The sequence below is a fragment of the Andrographis paniculata genome, unplaced genomic scaffold (genome assembly GCF_009805555.1).
Source record: "Andrographis paniculata isolate CXL003 unplaced genomic scaffold, ASM980555v1 Contig22END, whole genome shotgun sequence".
Taxonomy (NCBI): domain Eukaryota; kingdom Viridiplantae; phylum Streptophyta; class Magnoliopsida; order Lamiales; family Acanthaceae; genus Andrographis; species Andrographis paniculata.
Genome location: NW_026137513.1, coordinates 2,892,874 through 2,911,582, shown reverse-complemented (window position 1 = coordinate 2,911,582; position 18,709 = coordinate 2,892,874). Strand labels below are relative to the sequence as shown.

The window sequence follows — 18,709 nt, the reverse complement described above, 5'->3', positions numbered from 1 at the left end:
TCGATGAAAATAGGCAAGAGAATGTAATACAACCTTTTCTCGATGTTTACCATCTCTATGTGGAAGGAATAATGGAGGATTTAGAAGCTGTTGGAAATGGGGAAGGTGACGGGCGACTTCATCATCGCGGTGAGGGAGAAGAAATTACGTTACATGAATTGTGGGATTAAAGTAAAGGATTAGGGTTGGAATTACCGGTTGTTGATTTGAAATTTGAAGTCTCTCTCTCCCAGGACTATGATTTGGGAATTTTCTTTGTAGACGCCGTCGAATGAAATGAACTTTTGTCCAAAATAAAGAAGAATAAATTCATCATTTCGCTTGCAGGAGGGGCTGGTCTGCGCCACTTTACATACAGTCGTTTCGCTGCACTTGCCTGAAATTGGCTTCGCTTGCGGACCGCTCACCTTTCCTGCTTGTTTTCGCCGCTTGGCTGACGAAGGAATTTGGAGAATTGCGTAGGCGGCGACCCCAAGGCTTCAGTGGTGGTTTCCTACGGCTAGGAGAAGACATCATCCTTCACATCTCTAGTAGCAACGGTGTAGAGAGGTCTCGAGTCACCGCTTGCGTGGGGAGTTCACAAGAACGGACGTCCACTTCAATTTTTATCATACAAAAGGGACGAGCGGATTATCGGCTAAAGTCCTGAATGAACATAAAATTATTATTAATATTATTTATTATTACAGTTATTATTATTATTAGTAATATTATTTATTTATTTATTTATTATTATATATAGAAGAGAAATAACACAGAGCAGCGGCAAAGGCCGAGGCGCTGCTGCAGATTTTTATTTTTATTTTTTTGAATTTTTTTTTTATTTTCTCCGAAAAATACATTGCCGTGCAGGTTTGATTCTTGAAGGATATCGCACTCTCGAAACCTACAAAGTATACCTCTAAAAATTATATTATTAAACTAGATAGAAATATGAGAGAAAAGAAATGCAGAAAATGAAGTGTATGAAATGTATATTATTGTGTATATGAGTGTATATATGGTGTATATGGGTGTTTAGAGGGGATATTTATAGAGCGAAAAGCTTCTAGAAGCTTCGCGGTTGCAACCGCCCATAAATAACTACTAACTACTTTTAAAAATAGCTACTAACTACCTCTAAAAATAACTATAAATAACTACCTCTAAAAATAACCATAAATAACTACATTTAAAAATAACTACTAACTACCTCTAAAAATAACAACTAATATAACTACTAATAACTTACTAAAAACTACCTATTTTCTAGAAAGTTCTAGAATAAATATTACAAAAATAGCCAAAAATTGGCTAAGTGATGATGCAAGAATCAAATATGGAGGCTGAGAGAGTGCAAAATTAAATGTACGGTGATCTGAATAAATGTAGGAGCTGAGGGAGGTTGGACGGATTTATTGCAGCCGCCGCTTGTTTTCCCCATAGCCGCCATCGCTCACTTTCATACAGAGATTTCCGCTCCGCTCACATTTTCGTGCAGGAGTTGCTGACGAAGCCAGTTTTGAACTCCCAAACAAGTTTTTGAAGCGTCATCTCACCTATATAAATAATAAACACCTTATAAATATTTATTTAAATAAATAATAAATAAAATTAATTTAACAAAAATTAAATACTAAATAGCACATAAATAATGCTTAAAACCAAAATAATTATAAATTACACATAAGATGAAATAAATACAATTATTAGAGTAAATTAAGCGTAAATAATACAAAATTTGACATAAATAAATAAGTAATTAAATAAATATAAATTATAAAATATGAAAAAGTACGGGAGGTGACGGCTGAAATTGAGAAGATGAAGCGCGAGTTCTTCTGGGGTGACGAGGACGACAAACAAAAATTACGTTGGATCAGATGGGAGATTATTCAAGCACCTCTTCGGTCGGGGGATATTAATAAACTGAATTTGGCTCTCTTATATAAATGGAAATGGAGGGATCGGCATGGAAACAGGTTGTATCGAGTCTACAATGTAGAAAAGAGGTGTGGAATTCTCGCCATCTCAAATAAACAACTCGTCAAGTTCACTTTGGGGATGGATTAATAAAGGGTGGTCTTCTTCTGAAGCGATTGCAAACCCGGTTTGTCATCTAAAAATTCTACTCGGAGACGGTGGAAAAACTCGATTCTGGGAAGATGTCTGGGTGGGAGATGAGGCTTTGAAAAGTAGATTTCCAAGAATATTTAATCTTTCTGTAAATAAGGTAGGCTTGGTTAATACTTTTGGTGAATGGACAGATGTAGGGTGGATTTGGCAGGTGCAACTTAGGAGGATTTTATTTGACTGGGAAAAAGATGTGTGGGAAGAGTTTTTAATTTCAATCTTCCCAATGGATTTTTCTCCTTACGTATAAAAGTTTACATGAGGCGTGGATGCTGATCCCAATGGCTGCAATCTGGAGTATTTGGCCAACTCGTAACAAGATGATTTTCCAAGGAAAATCAAGTTCTTCAGAGGAGATCCTGGAAAGGATTAAATGGAACGTCTGGAAGTGGATTTAAGGTAAATATCCATCGGCAACAATTTTATTTGGAGATCTATCTTTGATCCAGACGAGGAAATCGAAAACAATAAATGTTCACAGGATTAATGCCTCGTGGCTGCCCCCAAAAAGTGTGTGTTGGAAGATAAATGTGGATGGATCAACGCATGGAAATCCTGGGAATGCTGGAATTGGAGCGGTCATCCGAGATGAGAGGGGCATTGTTTTATTTCTTTTTTCTAAATTTATAGGCCTTGCAGACGCATGCCGCACAGAATTGGAAGCCGTGAGACAGATATCGTTTATTTTGGTAGACGATATCCATTCCCAAATACGGTGATTGAATGTGATTTCTTTTCATTGGTGTCATGGTTAAACGGAAGTTCGACTCCTCCGTGGAAATTAAATCGGGAGTTCCAGGAGGTGATGGCTATCTTAGATCATGCTATGGCCTTTGAAATTTGTCATGTTGTGAGAGAAAAAAATTTCTTCGCCGATAGCTTACCAAAGCGAGGGGCTGTAGGGAATTTTGGCCGCTAGAAAAGATCCGGTGAAAGAAGATTGATGTTCGTCAGTTCGATCAGTTCCCGGAGCTGTTTGTCGGACTCCCGGAGAAGATGGGCGGAGACGCTGGACGGCCGGAGATGAAGGCCGGAGCGTCACTGCTGCCAGATACGGCTGTTTCGGTGCGGATCGACAGAATCCGAAGCTGTTTGTTGGGAGGAGCTGCCACTGGTCGCGCGCTGCCGGAGAAGATGACCGTAGGGAGCTGGTCGCCAGAGTTGCTGAAAGCATTGTCGCCGGACACTTGAGGAAGATGACTGGAGCTGCCAGTCGCCACTGCTACTGGTCGGAGGATATGACCGGAGCTGCTGGTTGAGGAAGTCCGTCGGAGAAGACGCCGCTGTCCCGCAGCAACTAGCCGCCGACTGCCGGAGTTGCTGGCCGAAGTTTCAATCGGGTCGCCAGTCGCCGGAAGTGAAAGGATTGACGAAGGTTTCATCGATTGTCGTCGGCGTCGATTTTGGTACTGAGTTTAGCAGCTGGAAGATATGATTCTCCCCAATTTCAGAGAGGACAACGAACAGGGAGTATTGAAATTCAATTCTCAATTTGTTAAGCCTGTTTGTTGGTTTTTCTTGCTTTGATTCCCAGAATGTCTTTCCTAGCCTAAATCTAAATCTGTGTTTGATTAGTTTATTTTTTATTTCGGTTTGGTATTGTTTTGATTCGAATTCGGTTCTGTTAATTCACTGTAATATTTTTATATACGAAGTTTTATTCGATAAATCCAAAAAAATTCGGGAATAAATTCATAAAATACAAGTAAACACCTAATATTTCGACTTTCAACTTTTAAATATAAAATAATTTTAGCAATTTATTATATAATTAATTTTTTTTTTAATTATTAGTTTGAATAATAATTTAAATGTAATATTCTATAAGAATCAATAATATATTTTTATAAGATATTGTAAAGATTGTTTATTTATTTTGTATTTTGGTTTGAAAAAATATTTTTTTTATTTGATGCACAGATAATTATGTAGATAATATAAAAAATAATGACTAAACTATAATAATATATTAATTTTTTGGAAAAAAAAAGATATAAATCTTTTCATAAAATAACACTCTCGGAATAATAGAAATTTTATATATAAAAAAATTCAAAAGAATATACAACTTGAGCTTGTTTAATTTGTAAAACAAACACATATATATATATACTATGCAACTCACATGTTCTTGATAAATAAAATATATATATATATATTTTTTATAACAAAATATTATATTAAATTACTAATTAAAGTTATAGTCAAATAAAAATTTTAAACTCAAATACAAAAGTGTATTAGTAGAATGAAATTTAAATTATAAAAAATAAAAAAAATAAAAGAACTCTACAGGTTGGTTTGATTTTAATTTCAATTTTTTTGGAAGGTGTGGTCATATCTTCATTAAACAAGTGGATCAAAGCTCCAACAATTAATTTGGAGCAGATTTTCATTAAGGAAAATCCATTTTCAATAGTGTTTTAATTCTATTTTAAGAAATAGTTATCCTATCCTCTATATATATACATATATATATAACTATAGTGGGGTAGCTTTTTTTTTTTTTTTTTTTTTTTTTTTTTTTTTTTAATTCAGTTTGTGTATCATACTTTGTAAAATACGGTAATATGAATGCGTATTCTCTCAACAATTTAGCAAAATTAAAATATCGGCGATTAGTCTTCGGCGTTGGATTTCAGAAAGGTGTGTTAAAAGTTCGACAAAAGCTCGACAATAATTTGGTGACTTTGTCTTTTACTTATACTATATTTATTTTTAAATGCATTCTTTCTGAGAAAATTGCTTTTATTTTTAGATTTGATTAATCAATTCTGGATAAAATTTATTTTTAATATATTTTGCAGATATTTTCTATATTATTTACTTTGGAAATAAATCACGTTTTTTATAGAAGAAGATAACACATAATATTCATTTATTTTTTGATATATTTTATCGGTATTTTTTATTCTATTTAATTTGCAAATAAATCACATTTTCTAGGTAAACTATAAAATATAAAGATATTAATATAACATTGTTCTACGTGTTTTTTAAATTTTTATTTTACTTTTTTATTTTTGGTATATTTTGATTTTTATTGATTTAAAAAATTATAATTAAAATTAATTAATTTATTTTATTTTTAGTATTAATTATGACTAATCTTTTTAATTTTTAAGATTGATAAACAACCATTTATATAAAAATACAAATATTTAACCACATTAAATAATATTAATTATTTTCTATATATTATTTTTTTTAAAAAAATATTTTTTTTCTTATTTAATATAAATTAATTTTTTATTTTAAAATAAGAATATAAAAAATAGATAAAAATTATTTTATTTTATTTATTTCTCTTATTTTTTTAATTATATCTTATATACTCTTATCATTCAAATATTTTATTTGATATTAATTAATTATATATTATTTTAAAATAAATTTATATATTTATTAATTGAATATAAATTTTAGTGATAGATTCAATTGAAATCAAATTTTTATTTTTATGTTGTTATTTTAGTTCTTTTATTTCATAGTTTGACATTATTCTATTTTATGTTACATTTTATAAAATGTAGTTTGTTATTTGTGAAATATATATAGAAAATACAAATATAAAATTCATAATAAATATAATTATTTGATATATTTTTGCAATTTTTACTGTTTGTTATTTGTGAAATATATATAGAAAATACAAATATAAAATTCATAATAAATATAATTATTTGATATATTTTTGCAATTTTTACTATTTTGAATCAATATTATATGATTATTTATTAATAATTTTATATATCTTAAATTGATAATTTACTTATTTAAATATCTTCAATATAAAATTGAAACAAATAATTATTTAATATTTTGGTAAACTAAAATTAAATGTAAAAAATAAGTTTTATTTTTATTACATATTTTGTATATATTATAATGTGTTATTTGTTATAATACATAAAAAAAAAAATGATAAGTAATTCTATTTTTCTTTTTTGCATTAATAACTTGATTTGCATATTTTACTTGGGCGGATTATACAATTTTATAATTTTGCATTAGTATTTTAATTATCTAATACTTCTTACGTCCCAGCCATTTTGTCTCTTTTAACTTAGACACAATAATTTTATTTGAAATATAGTATGCAAAAAGTACGTAGATAATAGTTTTATAAATTTATATTTACATTGAAATTGAAATTAAAAATAAAAATTTATTCATTCTTATTTTTAAGAGAAAATATAGTTAATTATTTTAATTTTTTTTGAAATAAAAACTAATATTTAAACATACATGTATGATACAACATTATTTTAAGATAGTAATTATTTATACATTATTTATTATTTTTTAAAATATTTTAATTATAGATACACCCGTGCATAGCACATGTGTAAATGCTAGTATTAAAAATTTTAGTTTTTATATTTCAAAATTTATACTTTCTCCATCCACTTACAATGTTTACATTTACTTCTGCCGCGGTGTTTAAAAATAATAATATTTTAATTATAGTGAGTAGTTAAAAGTAGATGAATGACATTTTTGCCCTTACTTTTTTTTTGTGAAAAAGTAACGATGTGATGTAAAGTAATGGTATTTGTAAAAAAAAATAGAATATTTAATGAAATGTTAATTTTATAATTGGACATTTCAAAATAAAAATATATAAACATTGTAAGTGGACAAAGAGAGAGTACTAGATATCTATTTTCACATCCTAAACTATTACTACGTCACTTATTCGTTATCGCATAAATTAGTCATTTCATGCGTCGGCCTAATATCAAAAGTTTTTTAAAAACTCTATGGTGTGATTCAGTTTTGTTTTGATTATTTATTATTGTGTTTTATTCTTATTTAAATTACTATATATATATATATATTTATTAAAGTACGTGTTGAAAGAACAGTAAAGATATATATTGAATAAAAATTTAAAAAATAAAGGGCAAATATGTTTTTTTTAGTCTCGTAACTGACCCTTATCATTTTAGTCTCGTAAGTAGAGCCTGTCGCAAACTAGTCCGATAAGTGAAAAATTTTCGCTGTTTTAGTCCTCCGGCGCCGGAGACGCCCACGTGGTTCGCTGGAGGTGACGTGTCCGCCAAGTCAGCGACACCTGGCGGACACGTAGATTTTTTTTATTTTTTATTTTTAAAAAATTTTTTTTATTTATTTTTAATTTTATTTGTATTTTTTAATTTTTTTAATTTGCTCCAATTAAATTATTTGTATTTTTTAATTTTTTTAATTTGCTCCAATTAAAAAATTTTAATTTTTTTTAAAAAAAAAATCTACGTGTCCGCCAAGTGTCGCTGACCTGACGGGGCACCTGGCCGACACATCACCTCCGACGAGCCATGCGGGCGTCTCCGGCGCTAGACGACTAAAACAACGAAAATTTTTCACTTATGAAACTAGTTTGCGACTGGTTCCACTTACGATACTAAACTGATAAGGGGTCCAGTTACGAAACTAAAAAAACAGTTTACCCAAAAATAAATAAATTGAACCCTATAATTTGTTAATTGTAATTTATCTCATATATAGACACACACAAATCCAATCTTTTAATATATATATATATATATATATATTTTTTTTTTTTTAACAATTGTTAAATATATCATAAATGTACGCCTTCGGATAGAGATCTTTATGCTTGTTTGGCTAGATATATAAACTAAATAATAATACTCCATCGTTCAGGCTAATTTATTCTATTTAGTTTAGGTACAGAGTTTTATATATTAAATTAAAAAATTATAAATTATGAATTTTAAAATATAATTAAAATATATAATTGCATTTTTTTTAAAAAAAAAAATTATGCAAAACGAACGAAAATAAAAATAGTGGACAAATTAAGTGGAATGAAGGGAGTAGTATTTTACTATAAATTTATGAGGTACTATGAAAAGTTTATTAAAAAATTAATACTCCTTCTGTCCTACGTAATTTGTCCATATTTTCTATTTTCGTCCGTACCACATAACTTGTCATTTTTATTTTTGAAAATATAATTATTCACTTTATTCTTATTTTAAATTTTAAATTTTATAATTTTTTTAATTTTAATTAAACTATTTACTTATTTTAATCTTAATTTATAATTATTTTTACTAAATAATAATTAATTTTACTAAATAATAATTAATTTTACTAATTTACTTCTTAATTACTTACTAATTATACTTTACATAAATTTCCGTATCTATAATAATAGTCCCATATTTTCTGGGGCGGAGGGAGTAAACAATAGTGAAAGAAATAGGAAAAATATTAACATATTGATTATTATTTGAAAAGTATGAGTAATTTGAGTTTGTTTTTTTAGCAAAATTTCTCGAATTTCACTATTTGAACTCTGCGTTTTTTGAAAAAATTACATTTTTTTTTTTCAAAATATCTCATCAAACATTATTTTCGTACCAAAATTAAACTAAATTTGTACCAAACTTAAACTAAATTTTTTCCAAACTTATCGAAAAAAACACACCCAAAGTTTTAGGTGAATAAAATTATCAACTATAAATAAAATATACATAAGTTTAAGGTATAACAAAAAAAAATATAATTATCATGAACAGGAGAATAAAAAAAAAAAAAAAAGAAAAAAAAAAAGAAGAGAGTAGAGAGAGAGAGAGAAGGCAGCATAACCATGAAAAAACAAATTAAAATGAAAAATAACTTACCTAAAATCTAATTTTCAGGTTATTAGATTGGGTGTAGACTTACCTAGAATGCACTTGTTGTGTAGCAGCGGAGGGAGCAGACACATAAAATAACACAACATAGAATTAAAGAGCAAATGAATTAAGGTAAGAATTGTAATAGTTGCGACAAGCAAAGAAAAGAGAAGAGAAGAGCATGTAATTGAGTCGCACACAGCGTGGCACCATCGAAATATATGGATGGTGAAACGCCATGTGCGACCAAATTAAACCTCTTCCTTCCTTCCATCATCATCATCTTCTTCTTCTTCTTCTCTCTCTCTCTCTCTCTCTCTCTCTCTCTCTCTCTCTCTCTCTCTCTCTCTCTCTCTCTCTCTCTCTCTCTCTCTCTCTTCATTGTTTCTCACACCTATCTTTCTATCTATCTATTTATCTATCATGCACACAAAAATAATCTCCTACGTATAAATATATATATATATATAGTAGAAAGGAGAAAACATAAATAAATAAATAAATAAATAAATATCCCCCATAACCAAAAGGAATGGATAAATACGTACTGCCTACCACATACATACATATCACACACCTCTACATTATTACTGCCTCCCTCCGCATAACTTGTCCATATTTTTTATTTTCGTTCGTCCCACATAATTTATCTTTTTCTTTTTTGGAAAATTAATTATACACTTTTATCATATTTTAAAATTTAAAATTTAATTTTTTTTAATCTTAATTAAACTATTTAGTTATTTTAATCTTAATCTATAATTATTTTTACTGAATAATAATTATTTTTACTAATTATACTTTACCTAAATTTCGGTGTCTACAGTAATACACCCATATTACATAGGACGGAGGAAATATTAATTAATTTCTATCTATCTATCTATCGTCTATACATATACATAGTCTTGTAAGTAATGATTTAGTGCTGTGGAGTAAACTCGTATATTATTAGATTTAACCAAAAATTTATTCAAAATGCACTCAAAAAGTAGCAATGTCATAAAAAAAAAAAAAAAGAAAAAGAAAAAAAAAGAAAAAAACCCACATATACATATACAAAGGTGGACCACGGACCACGTACATTATTACATTACGTAAGTAAATAAAATGCATTCCTTAATTTTCTTGTACAGCTAAAATCTTTAAAGCTAAACATATACACTATACATATATATATATATGTATATTCTAAAATAATCTTTGTAGGAACGTAAGAACCTTCAAGAAATTATGGGTAGTGTTCTTTGAATCTTTTTCCACATTTTAAATAAATATTATTTAATTTTAAGTATTGTACTCCCTCCGTCCCATAACAAAGTATCAATTTTTCTATTTTAGTCCGTCACATAACAAAGTATCAATTTCCTTTTTAGTAACTGTACTATCTACCTAACATGACAAATACCCTTACAACTTACAATATATTACACAAATACCATTACCTTTGTATCACACATACTAATAAGGTTATTTTAGTCATTTCTACTTTATTCCTACTATATCCCAATATAATACTAATATTTTTAAAATTACGTGCAAAAAGCAAATGGATACTTAGTTCCGGGACGAAGGGAGTATTTTTTATTGAAATTTATGAAAGTCAAATAGTAAAATAAAAACATAAAAAAATGTAAATAAAATAAAAATCTAACAATTTTCAAAATACGCAAAAATACCTAATTAAATATATAATATATTTATTGAAATATATTACAATCATATACTCCTTCCGTCCCACATAATTTATCCCTATTTTCTATTTTCGTCCGTCCTACATAATTTGTCCATTTATTTTTTGGAAATATAATTATACACTTTAATCTCATTTTAAATTTTAAATTTTATAATTTTTTTAATTTTAATTAAACTATTTACTTATCTTAATCTTAATCCACAATTATTTTTATTATACGATAATTATTTTTACTAATATACTTCTTAATTACTTACTAATCACATTTAAAGTGAGGAGGTCGGATATGTCATATATATATATATAGGTGTGCGAATATATAGTTAAAATTTGAATTGAATAAATTTAATATGATGTAAATAAATATTTATCATACATTTTATATGGAATTTTTTTTACAATATAGTAATTAAAAATTAATTATTTAATTTAATAGCTTTAAAATAAATATTTTAATAAACAATACTCCCCCTCCGTCGTAGGTAAGATCCCATTTGGTTAGTAGTTTAGTACACAATACTTTAATAAATAAATAGTATAATTTAATATGTTAATTATAGTAATTATAATATTATTTTATAATTTTTATATAAGTTATGTTGTTATTATTTTTTTCAAATAAAAATTAATATATGATTAAAAAAATTTAAATATTTTAAGTACTATATCTCAATAATATAGATATAATTTTATAAAAAATAAATTTTTTATAATATAAATAAATAGAAAAATATATTTATTTATTATTTATAATTCATATAAATTAATTTTATAAAAAATTAATAATTTTAAATATAAATAAAAATATTCGATCTTCAAAATTTAATTTAATTAATTTATATTTATTAAGTAGATAATATTTATACGGCGAAACCGACATAATACATAAGTAATTAAAACAAAACTTAACAGGACAATTCTGTCCAAAGATAAGAGCAAGAGCAGAAAGACCAAACACAGCAACAGTGCATTGGGATGCTGCTTGCACATGCATATCTACGTGTAATCAAATCGTACGCATACTCCATACTATATTTATTAGACTTATATAAAAATAAAATATTATATATATTTTTTTTCAAATATTATTCAAATTATTATTCCAATTCAAATTAAAATTAAATAAACTTTTTTAATTACAAGCTTTCCAAGAGTAAAAAAGTAAAAAATTCAATAAAAAGAATATTATTTCAGGTACTTACATTAATATTTTTTAATTATACATAAATTTATACATAATTTAATAATTTTATTACCAACACCACCAAATCATTCCTTATAAAATAAAGTTTAATATTGTTATTAGTAGTGTCGTCAGTGCATGTGAAATCACGAGAATGCATGCAGACGTAGTGACCTTCAGACAAAGCCAAGTAACACTAACCAGCAGCCCCGTCACCATTTTCTATGTCCAACTGGATAACTCGCGTCCACAATGTCATAATAATAATAATAATAATAATAATAATAATACTCGTTCGGTTCACCTACTATGTTCATATTGCCGTTTCTGTCCGTTTTACATCCCATGTCATTTTCATTTTTTGAAAAATGATTACACACTTTAATTTTATTTTAAATTTTTAAATTTATTTTTTTAAAATTTTAAATTAAACTAATTAGTTATCTTAATTTAAATTTATAATTGTTTTTATTATAAGATAATTATTTTTACTAATACATTCTTAATTATCTACAAATTATACTTAACCTAAATTCTCATATCTACGGTGACTCAAATATCCAACGTGACACGGAGGAAGTAATATAATTCCTTCATTTCAATATAGTTAATACATTTTATTATTAATAGTAATACTAATAATATAATTCCTTCATTTCAATATTGTTAATACATGTTACTAGGAAATAATATTTAATTAGTTAATAATAGTGGATTATGATATTATTTTATTATATAATTAATAATATTAATAATTTTAAAATAAATTTAATGGCTTTGTTCTTTTAATATTTTTTTACATATTTTTTTAAAAAAAATTAATACACTACATACATTCATTATTTTTATATTCTCTATACAATTCCTTATACCTCACATAATTTTTTTTTTCCAAAAATCTCTCAAAACAAACACACTTATATATGATTAGAAAAATAAAATATATATTTAAATATTTTAAAAATTATATCACAATAAAAAATACATATAATATAAATACTCCCTCCGTTCCATTGAAAGGTTACCATTTTCTATTTTCGTCCGTCCCAAAACAGGGTTACTATTTCCTAATTTAGTAATTGTACTATCTACTTAACATAATAAATACCATTTCAACTTACAATATATAACACAAATGTCATTATTTTTATATTACACCATATTAATAGATGTATTTTTGTCTTTTTACTATAATCCAATATAATACTAATATTAAAAAATCTACATACAAAAAGCAAACGCCATCCTTCCAATGGAACGGAGAGAGTATTATTTTGTAGATAAGAAAATTTTTTAGATGCAAATAAATAAAAAATATATAATTAACCTAAACTAATTTTATAAAAGAAATAATATTTGAAATACAGATACAAATATTTATTTTTTTAAAAAAATAAAAATAATGAGATTTTTTAGGAGATCTTAATGGATAAAGATTGGTCTTATTTTTGGTTTTTCGATATAAAATATTCTCTTTGTTTCAATATCGTCCCAAAATAATAGTGTCATTTTCATAAATAACCATATAACTATAAAATTATCCCTACTTTTTCATTATTATTATACAATTGATACTATTTTTTACATTAATATACTCAAAAGGGGCAAAAAAGTCATTTATATATACTTTTAACTTACTACAAATATAATATCAATATTTATTAAATCACGCAATAAAATTATACTTTTGGGATGGAACTGAGTATAATATATAAATATAAATATAAATATTGATATTACAGTATCAGTATATGCGGCAGGTTTGTCGACTACTCTACGTGTAAACCTCTCAGCCTCCCATATTTTACGTCAACATTTGTGAAACCAGGTCAACAATTTCTTTCTAAATTCGGAAAGTTTTGCATTCCCAAATTTAGAAACTAGCAGCAACACAGGAGTACAATAAATAATACAACCCCTCTAATAATACAATCTCTCTTTCCATTACAGTTCTCAAAAAAAAAAAAAAAACTATAAAAATTGATTATTTTATTTAAAAAATATTTAAAATATTTTACGTTTTTTATTAATTAAATATTTTTTATTTTTATTTTTATTAAAATACAAGAGACTACTATATAATTATCGATTATTTTCATTTGCGTTTGTTTGAAGACAATTAACATTTTTTATTTTTGATAAAATTTTCTAAATTAAAATATATTTAATAAATATAAATCGATTTAATTAACTATATAATATATAATATTATACACCATGTAGGATCCCCTCAAAATTCTATTATTTTTATTTCTCTTTTTAAAAAAATAAATACTACTTTTATCTACATTTAAAACACCACATATTTTATAAATTTATTGAAATTATAGATAAAAAAGTACTTTTTTATTTACTTATATCATAGACAATTTATTCTCTATAAAATAATATTTATATTGCATATTTTTTTTATTGCGATATAATTTTTAAAATATTTAAATATATATTATAATATATTAAATATATTTAAAATTATCAATATTATTAATTATATAGAAGATAATAAAATAATATCATAACTCACTATTATTAACTCATTAAATATTATTACCTCAAGTAACATGTCTGCTAATGAAAAATGTCGAATATGCAGGGACACGGAGAAAGTATTTTTCAAAATTTTGGTTTTTTTTTTTTTTATTAATTTTATAATAATGCTATATTTTGAAAAAAAATAAAACAATCCCAATCTTCAAAATTTGTACTTAAAAGTTTTTAATATATAGAGTTTTAATTAATACTTTTGAACTTTCCAACCACATTAAAAAAATAAAAAATAAAATAAAAATAAAAAATAATAAATAAAAATAAAAATTATGCTGGAACAGGTATAAAAAACCACCAAACACTAAGAAAAAAGAAAAAGAAAAGCCAAACAGGCGACTGCAGTGATATATTTAATCACATAAGCCAAACAAATTCATAATTGAACAACAAATACACAACATTAAAGTTGACGTGGTGTAGGGATCAACTCGTGACTAAGATAATTATTTTTGTTTATTTTTATATTTTAATAATATAAATATTATTGATTATAAATTTATTTATGAACAATATATACATACTTATTTAATATATCAATCATAAATTTTTAACCAAAATTTGATCTTGTCTATTTAATGTAAAAAATTATTAAATTTATTCAACATACTTTTTAAATATTGCACATGATTTCTTGAATTTCGTAATTATCCATCAATTATTCTAATTTTTATTTTTAAAACATAATTATTTTTTCAAAACAAATATATTGCATAAAAATTTCAAAGTTAACAAAATGTTTAAATTTATTATCGAGATATTAACTATAAATAGTTAAATATTCGTTTACATTAATACATGCAATAAATTAAATCATACTCCATCTGTCCTACATATCATGTCATACTTTGCATTTTGTTCGTCCCACATATTATGCTATTTTTTTTTTTATTGAAAAATATTTTACATTTTAATTATATTTTAAATTTTATAATTTATAATTTTTTTAAATTTTTAATTAGATAATTAGTTATGTTAATCTATAACTATATATTATATTATAATTAATTTTATTAATATATTCTTAATTATTTACTAATCATACATCTCCTAAATTTTCGTATCTATAGTAACACTGACGACATATTTGAGACGGAGGGAGTATATATTAATTATTTATGAAAAAAATTAAATAAAATAATTGATAATGTATCGTAACACTACAAAAAAAAAATATATTTGTAACGGAATTCCGTCCCTAAAGTTCACGTAGTTAACGTAATTTTATTACTAATTCCGTCTCTAATGTCATTAGTAACGGAAAAAGTAAATTTAGAGACAAAAAAAGTTTTTTTACAAAAATAATTTTTTCTTCTAGTGTAAATAATTAGATTTTGTTTTATAAATATAAATTAAACTTTTGCGAAATTTTGATATTTATATCGTGACTTTAAATAGTTATAAAAACTTACAAAAATTATTTACTTACAATACAAGTAAAAAATAAAAATATTGAGGATGATCTTGTTATTTTGTTGTTACTTTAGATAGATATGAACGATAATAAAAAAATTATGGTTGTTTTCATTAGTTATACCGTGACTTTTGAAAATTTAGCATGACAATATTTGTAATAATTTAAAATATTGTAAATATTTTTGTTATTTGTGACAATATGTGTGATAATTTAAAATGTTGCAAATATTTTTGTTATTTGTGACAATATTTGTAATGAAATAATCAAAAGAAACGGAATATATTTATCTTGGACATTTTTGTTAAATAAACCTCTACTTTAAACACTCACATAAAGTTACTTGTAATTTTTTCTGCAAATACTATCTATGAAACAGTCAAAATAAGAAATTGTGACATAAATTTATCACGAAATTGCTCTCTGTAATTTTTAATTATCGCGAATTAAAATTTACGATAATTTTTCACAATTATAATTTTTTTTTCCCACTATATATATATTTCACCACATCAAGATATGGACTGTCTCTAGCGTATGGAAAGCAAATAAGATGAAAATAAATAATGAAGAGCTCATTATCTTTAAGAAAACAATATAATGTGGGCATAGTGACAGAACTATGTTTGATCCTTTTAAATTTAAAAGCATCCATTTGAAAAAAAGATAAGTATAAAACAAAAATTGAAGTTAGGAGAAAACTAATAGAGACATGGGTGAGAAAGGCAAATATTAGACCATGTACTAAGGTCATACGCCCTGAGCTAACACTTAAGCAATATAATTTTTATGGTTGATTTTTTTTTTTTAGATGGTTGTTCAATATAGATGAAATGAACTTCTCATTTAAGCCTATGAAAAATATTGTCTATATTGATTAGAAGTGATTTTACATAACAAAAGAGAGTGAGAAATACTATTTCATCATTGATAAACCCTAACCGTATAGATCATGCAAAAATAAGAGGTTTATCACTAAGTTAATGTTCTTGCGTGCCGGGAGTAGATGACAAGCAAAGTTTAAGCGATAAGTGGAATTAAGGAAAGGTTTTATATTCTTTGTATACTGTTAGCGATAGATATTGAATCAACAAAAATGTAATAAAATTAGTCTAAGAAAGCCGTCGAAGAGGAATCTAAATGGATGAGTGGTGTGATAGTTTCTTGCGAGTAAAATAACATACATGAGATGTGAGTGAGCAAAGTTTTGCTACACAGTAAATGTAGTGAAAGACTAAGATTTGCGAAAATTGATATATATATATATATATCTATATTAGGGATTGTCGTCGAAAAGTGGATAAGGGTGGTAGTGTGATTGTGAGGGAAGATATATATACTAATGGAGTGAAATAAAGTGTTATATGTGAAAAACATTGTGTATGATATCTTCAGAGTTGGGTTGGTGCTAGACCAACTCTATGGATAAGTCAATGCTAGGTTATTTGAGATTAAGTAGATATTAAATTGATTGAATATACTATTTTTATTAACAATTTGCATATTCTTTTTTAGGAGCTATACTGAAAAAACTATAGAATTAAACATATTTTCCTTAGAGTAATATAAGGGTAAGTGACCACCTGGAAAGTCTCGTAGGGTGCGTGAGAGTGAAGACAAAAGCGCATTCGAATGATTTCTGTTGCCCTATGGGGCCAACCTAATCTTGACATGCCCAGTCCGCGTGACTTGCGAGCCAGGATGTTATATTTGGTATCAGAGTCGACATGCGACATCTCATAATTGTTGACCAAAGTGTTGAGGGACCTAACAGTTGATGAATCTTTCGGGTGCAACATGCACGTTGAATTCTTAAGTGTGAGAGGATGTGATATCTTTGGAATTGGGCCGGTGCTACGCCAACTCCCATGTATGGATGAGTTGGCGCTAGGCCATTCGAGATTAAATAGATTGGATTGACTACTTATGTCAACAATGTGCACATTCTTTTTTGAAAACCCTACTAAAAGAATTCTAGAATTAAACGTCATTGCCATAGAATAATTTGAAGATAGGTGATCCATTGGGAAGTGTCTTAGAGTGCGCGTGAGTGAGGACAAAAACGCATTGTAGTGACTTGTATTGCCTGTGGGGCCAACCTTCCGACACGTTTGGCCTGTGTGACTTGTGGGCTGGAGTGTTATATTGTGTTCCTTAACAACTAGGTTACTTCAGATGAAATGAGCGAGATGATGATAGTACAATAGCAAAATATTATACATATAAGAGCGAAGGCTGAGTGATAGAATGCCTGTGATCACATTTGTTAATTTAAATTGAATTCTTGACTCGATTGATATTTAACCTTAGGAGTTACAATGAGATCTCCAGTTTAAAATATTATTTAAAAAAAAAACGTTACTGTCACTAGAAATTTCTGAAAATACTATCATTAGAAATTTTTGAAACCCGATAAGCAAACACATATGTTTAATTAATAATTACTTACAATTTTTTAACTAGTGACTCTATTTCTCTCATGCCTGTATTTAATCATAATTAAATTCAAATCACATACTTATTAGGACAAACTCAAATGCATTTTAATATATAAATATTTTTTGTAAATTGTATGTAACAAAAAAGAAGATTTTAAAAGACAAAGAAAACCAATCGACACACTTAATTTCTTTTCAAGTAGCTTGTGTGTCGTCAATATTATCGTGTTCTGCACTATTTGAAAATAACAACAAGTTGAATTAAATATATATATAAATATATATAAAATATGTGGTGTGTTTGGTTTCGATTTCAAACTCAAATTATTAATACAAATATATTATCATTTTATAAAAATATCACATCAAAATACATTTACACAAAAACTTAAATAAAAAATAATTATAAATTTTAAATGAAAATCAAACAAACTCGTGATATTTTTTTTAAAAAATCATATATTATATTTAAATAAAATATGTGTTCTTAATGAGATATTTTTAATAAAAATAAATATTTAATGCAAAATATTTTATGATGAAACACTATTTTATTAGTATAATATTAATAATTGGAAGAAAAATAAGAAATGAAAGGTATAATTTATTTTTCATTATTATTTGTATTATTACAATTTCCTTAAAAACCATCATATTCAACTAGTTACATTTTTC

General features: G+C 26.0%; 1 protein-coding gene across 1 annotated transcript; it reads right to left on the bottom strand.

Moving 5' to 3' along the window:
• Positions 1-2,868: 2,868 nt before the first annotated feature.
• On the bottom strand, positions 2,869-9,178 carry LOC127245580 (uncharacterized). The gene is made up of 2 exons (XM_051266560.1): positions 8,809-9,178; positions 2,869-3,534 (listed from the first exon to the last, which is right to left on the bottom strand). Exon 2 carries the CDS (start codon positions 3,492-3,494, stop codon positions 3,072-3,074), a length of 423 nt encoding a protein of 140 aa, XP_051122517.1. The 5' UTR covers positions 3,495-3,534; positions 8,809-9,178; the 3' UTR covers positions 2,869-3,071.
• Between the last annotated feature and the right edge of the window lie 9,531 nt (positions 9,179-18,709).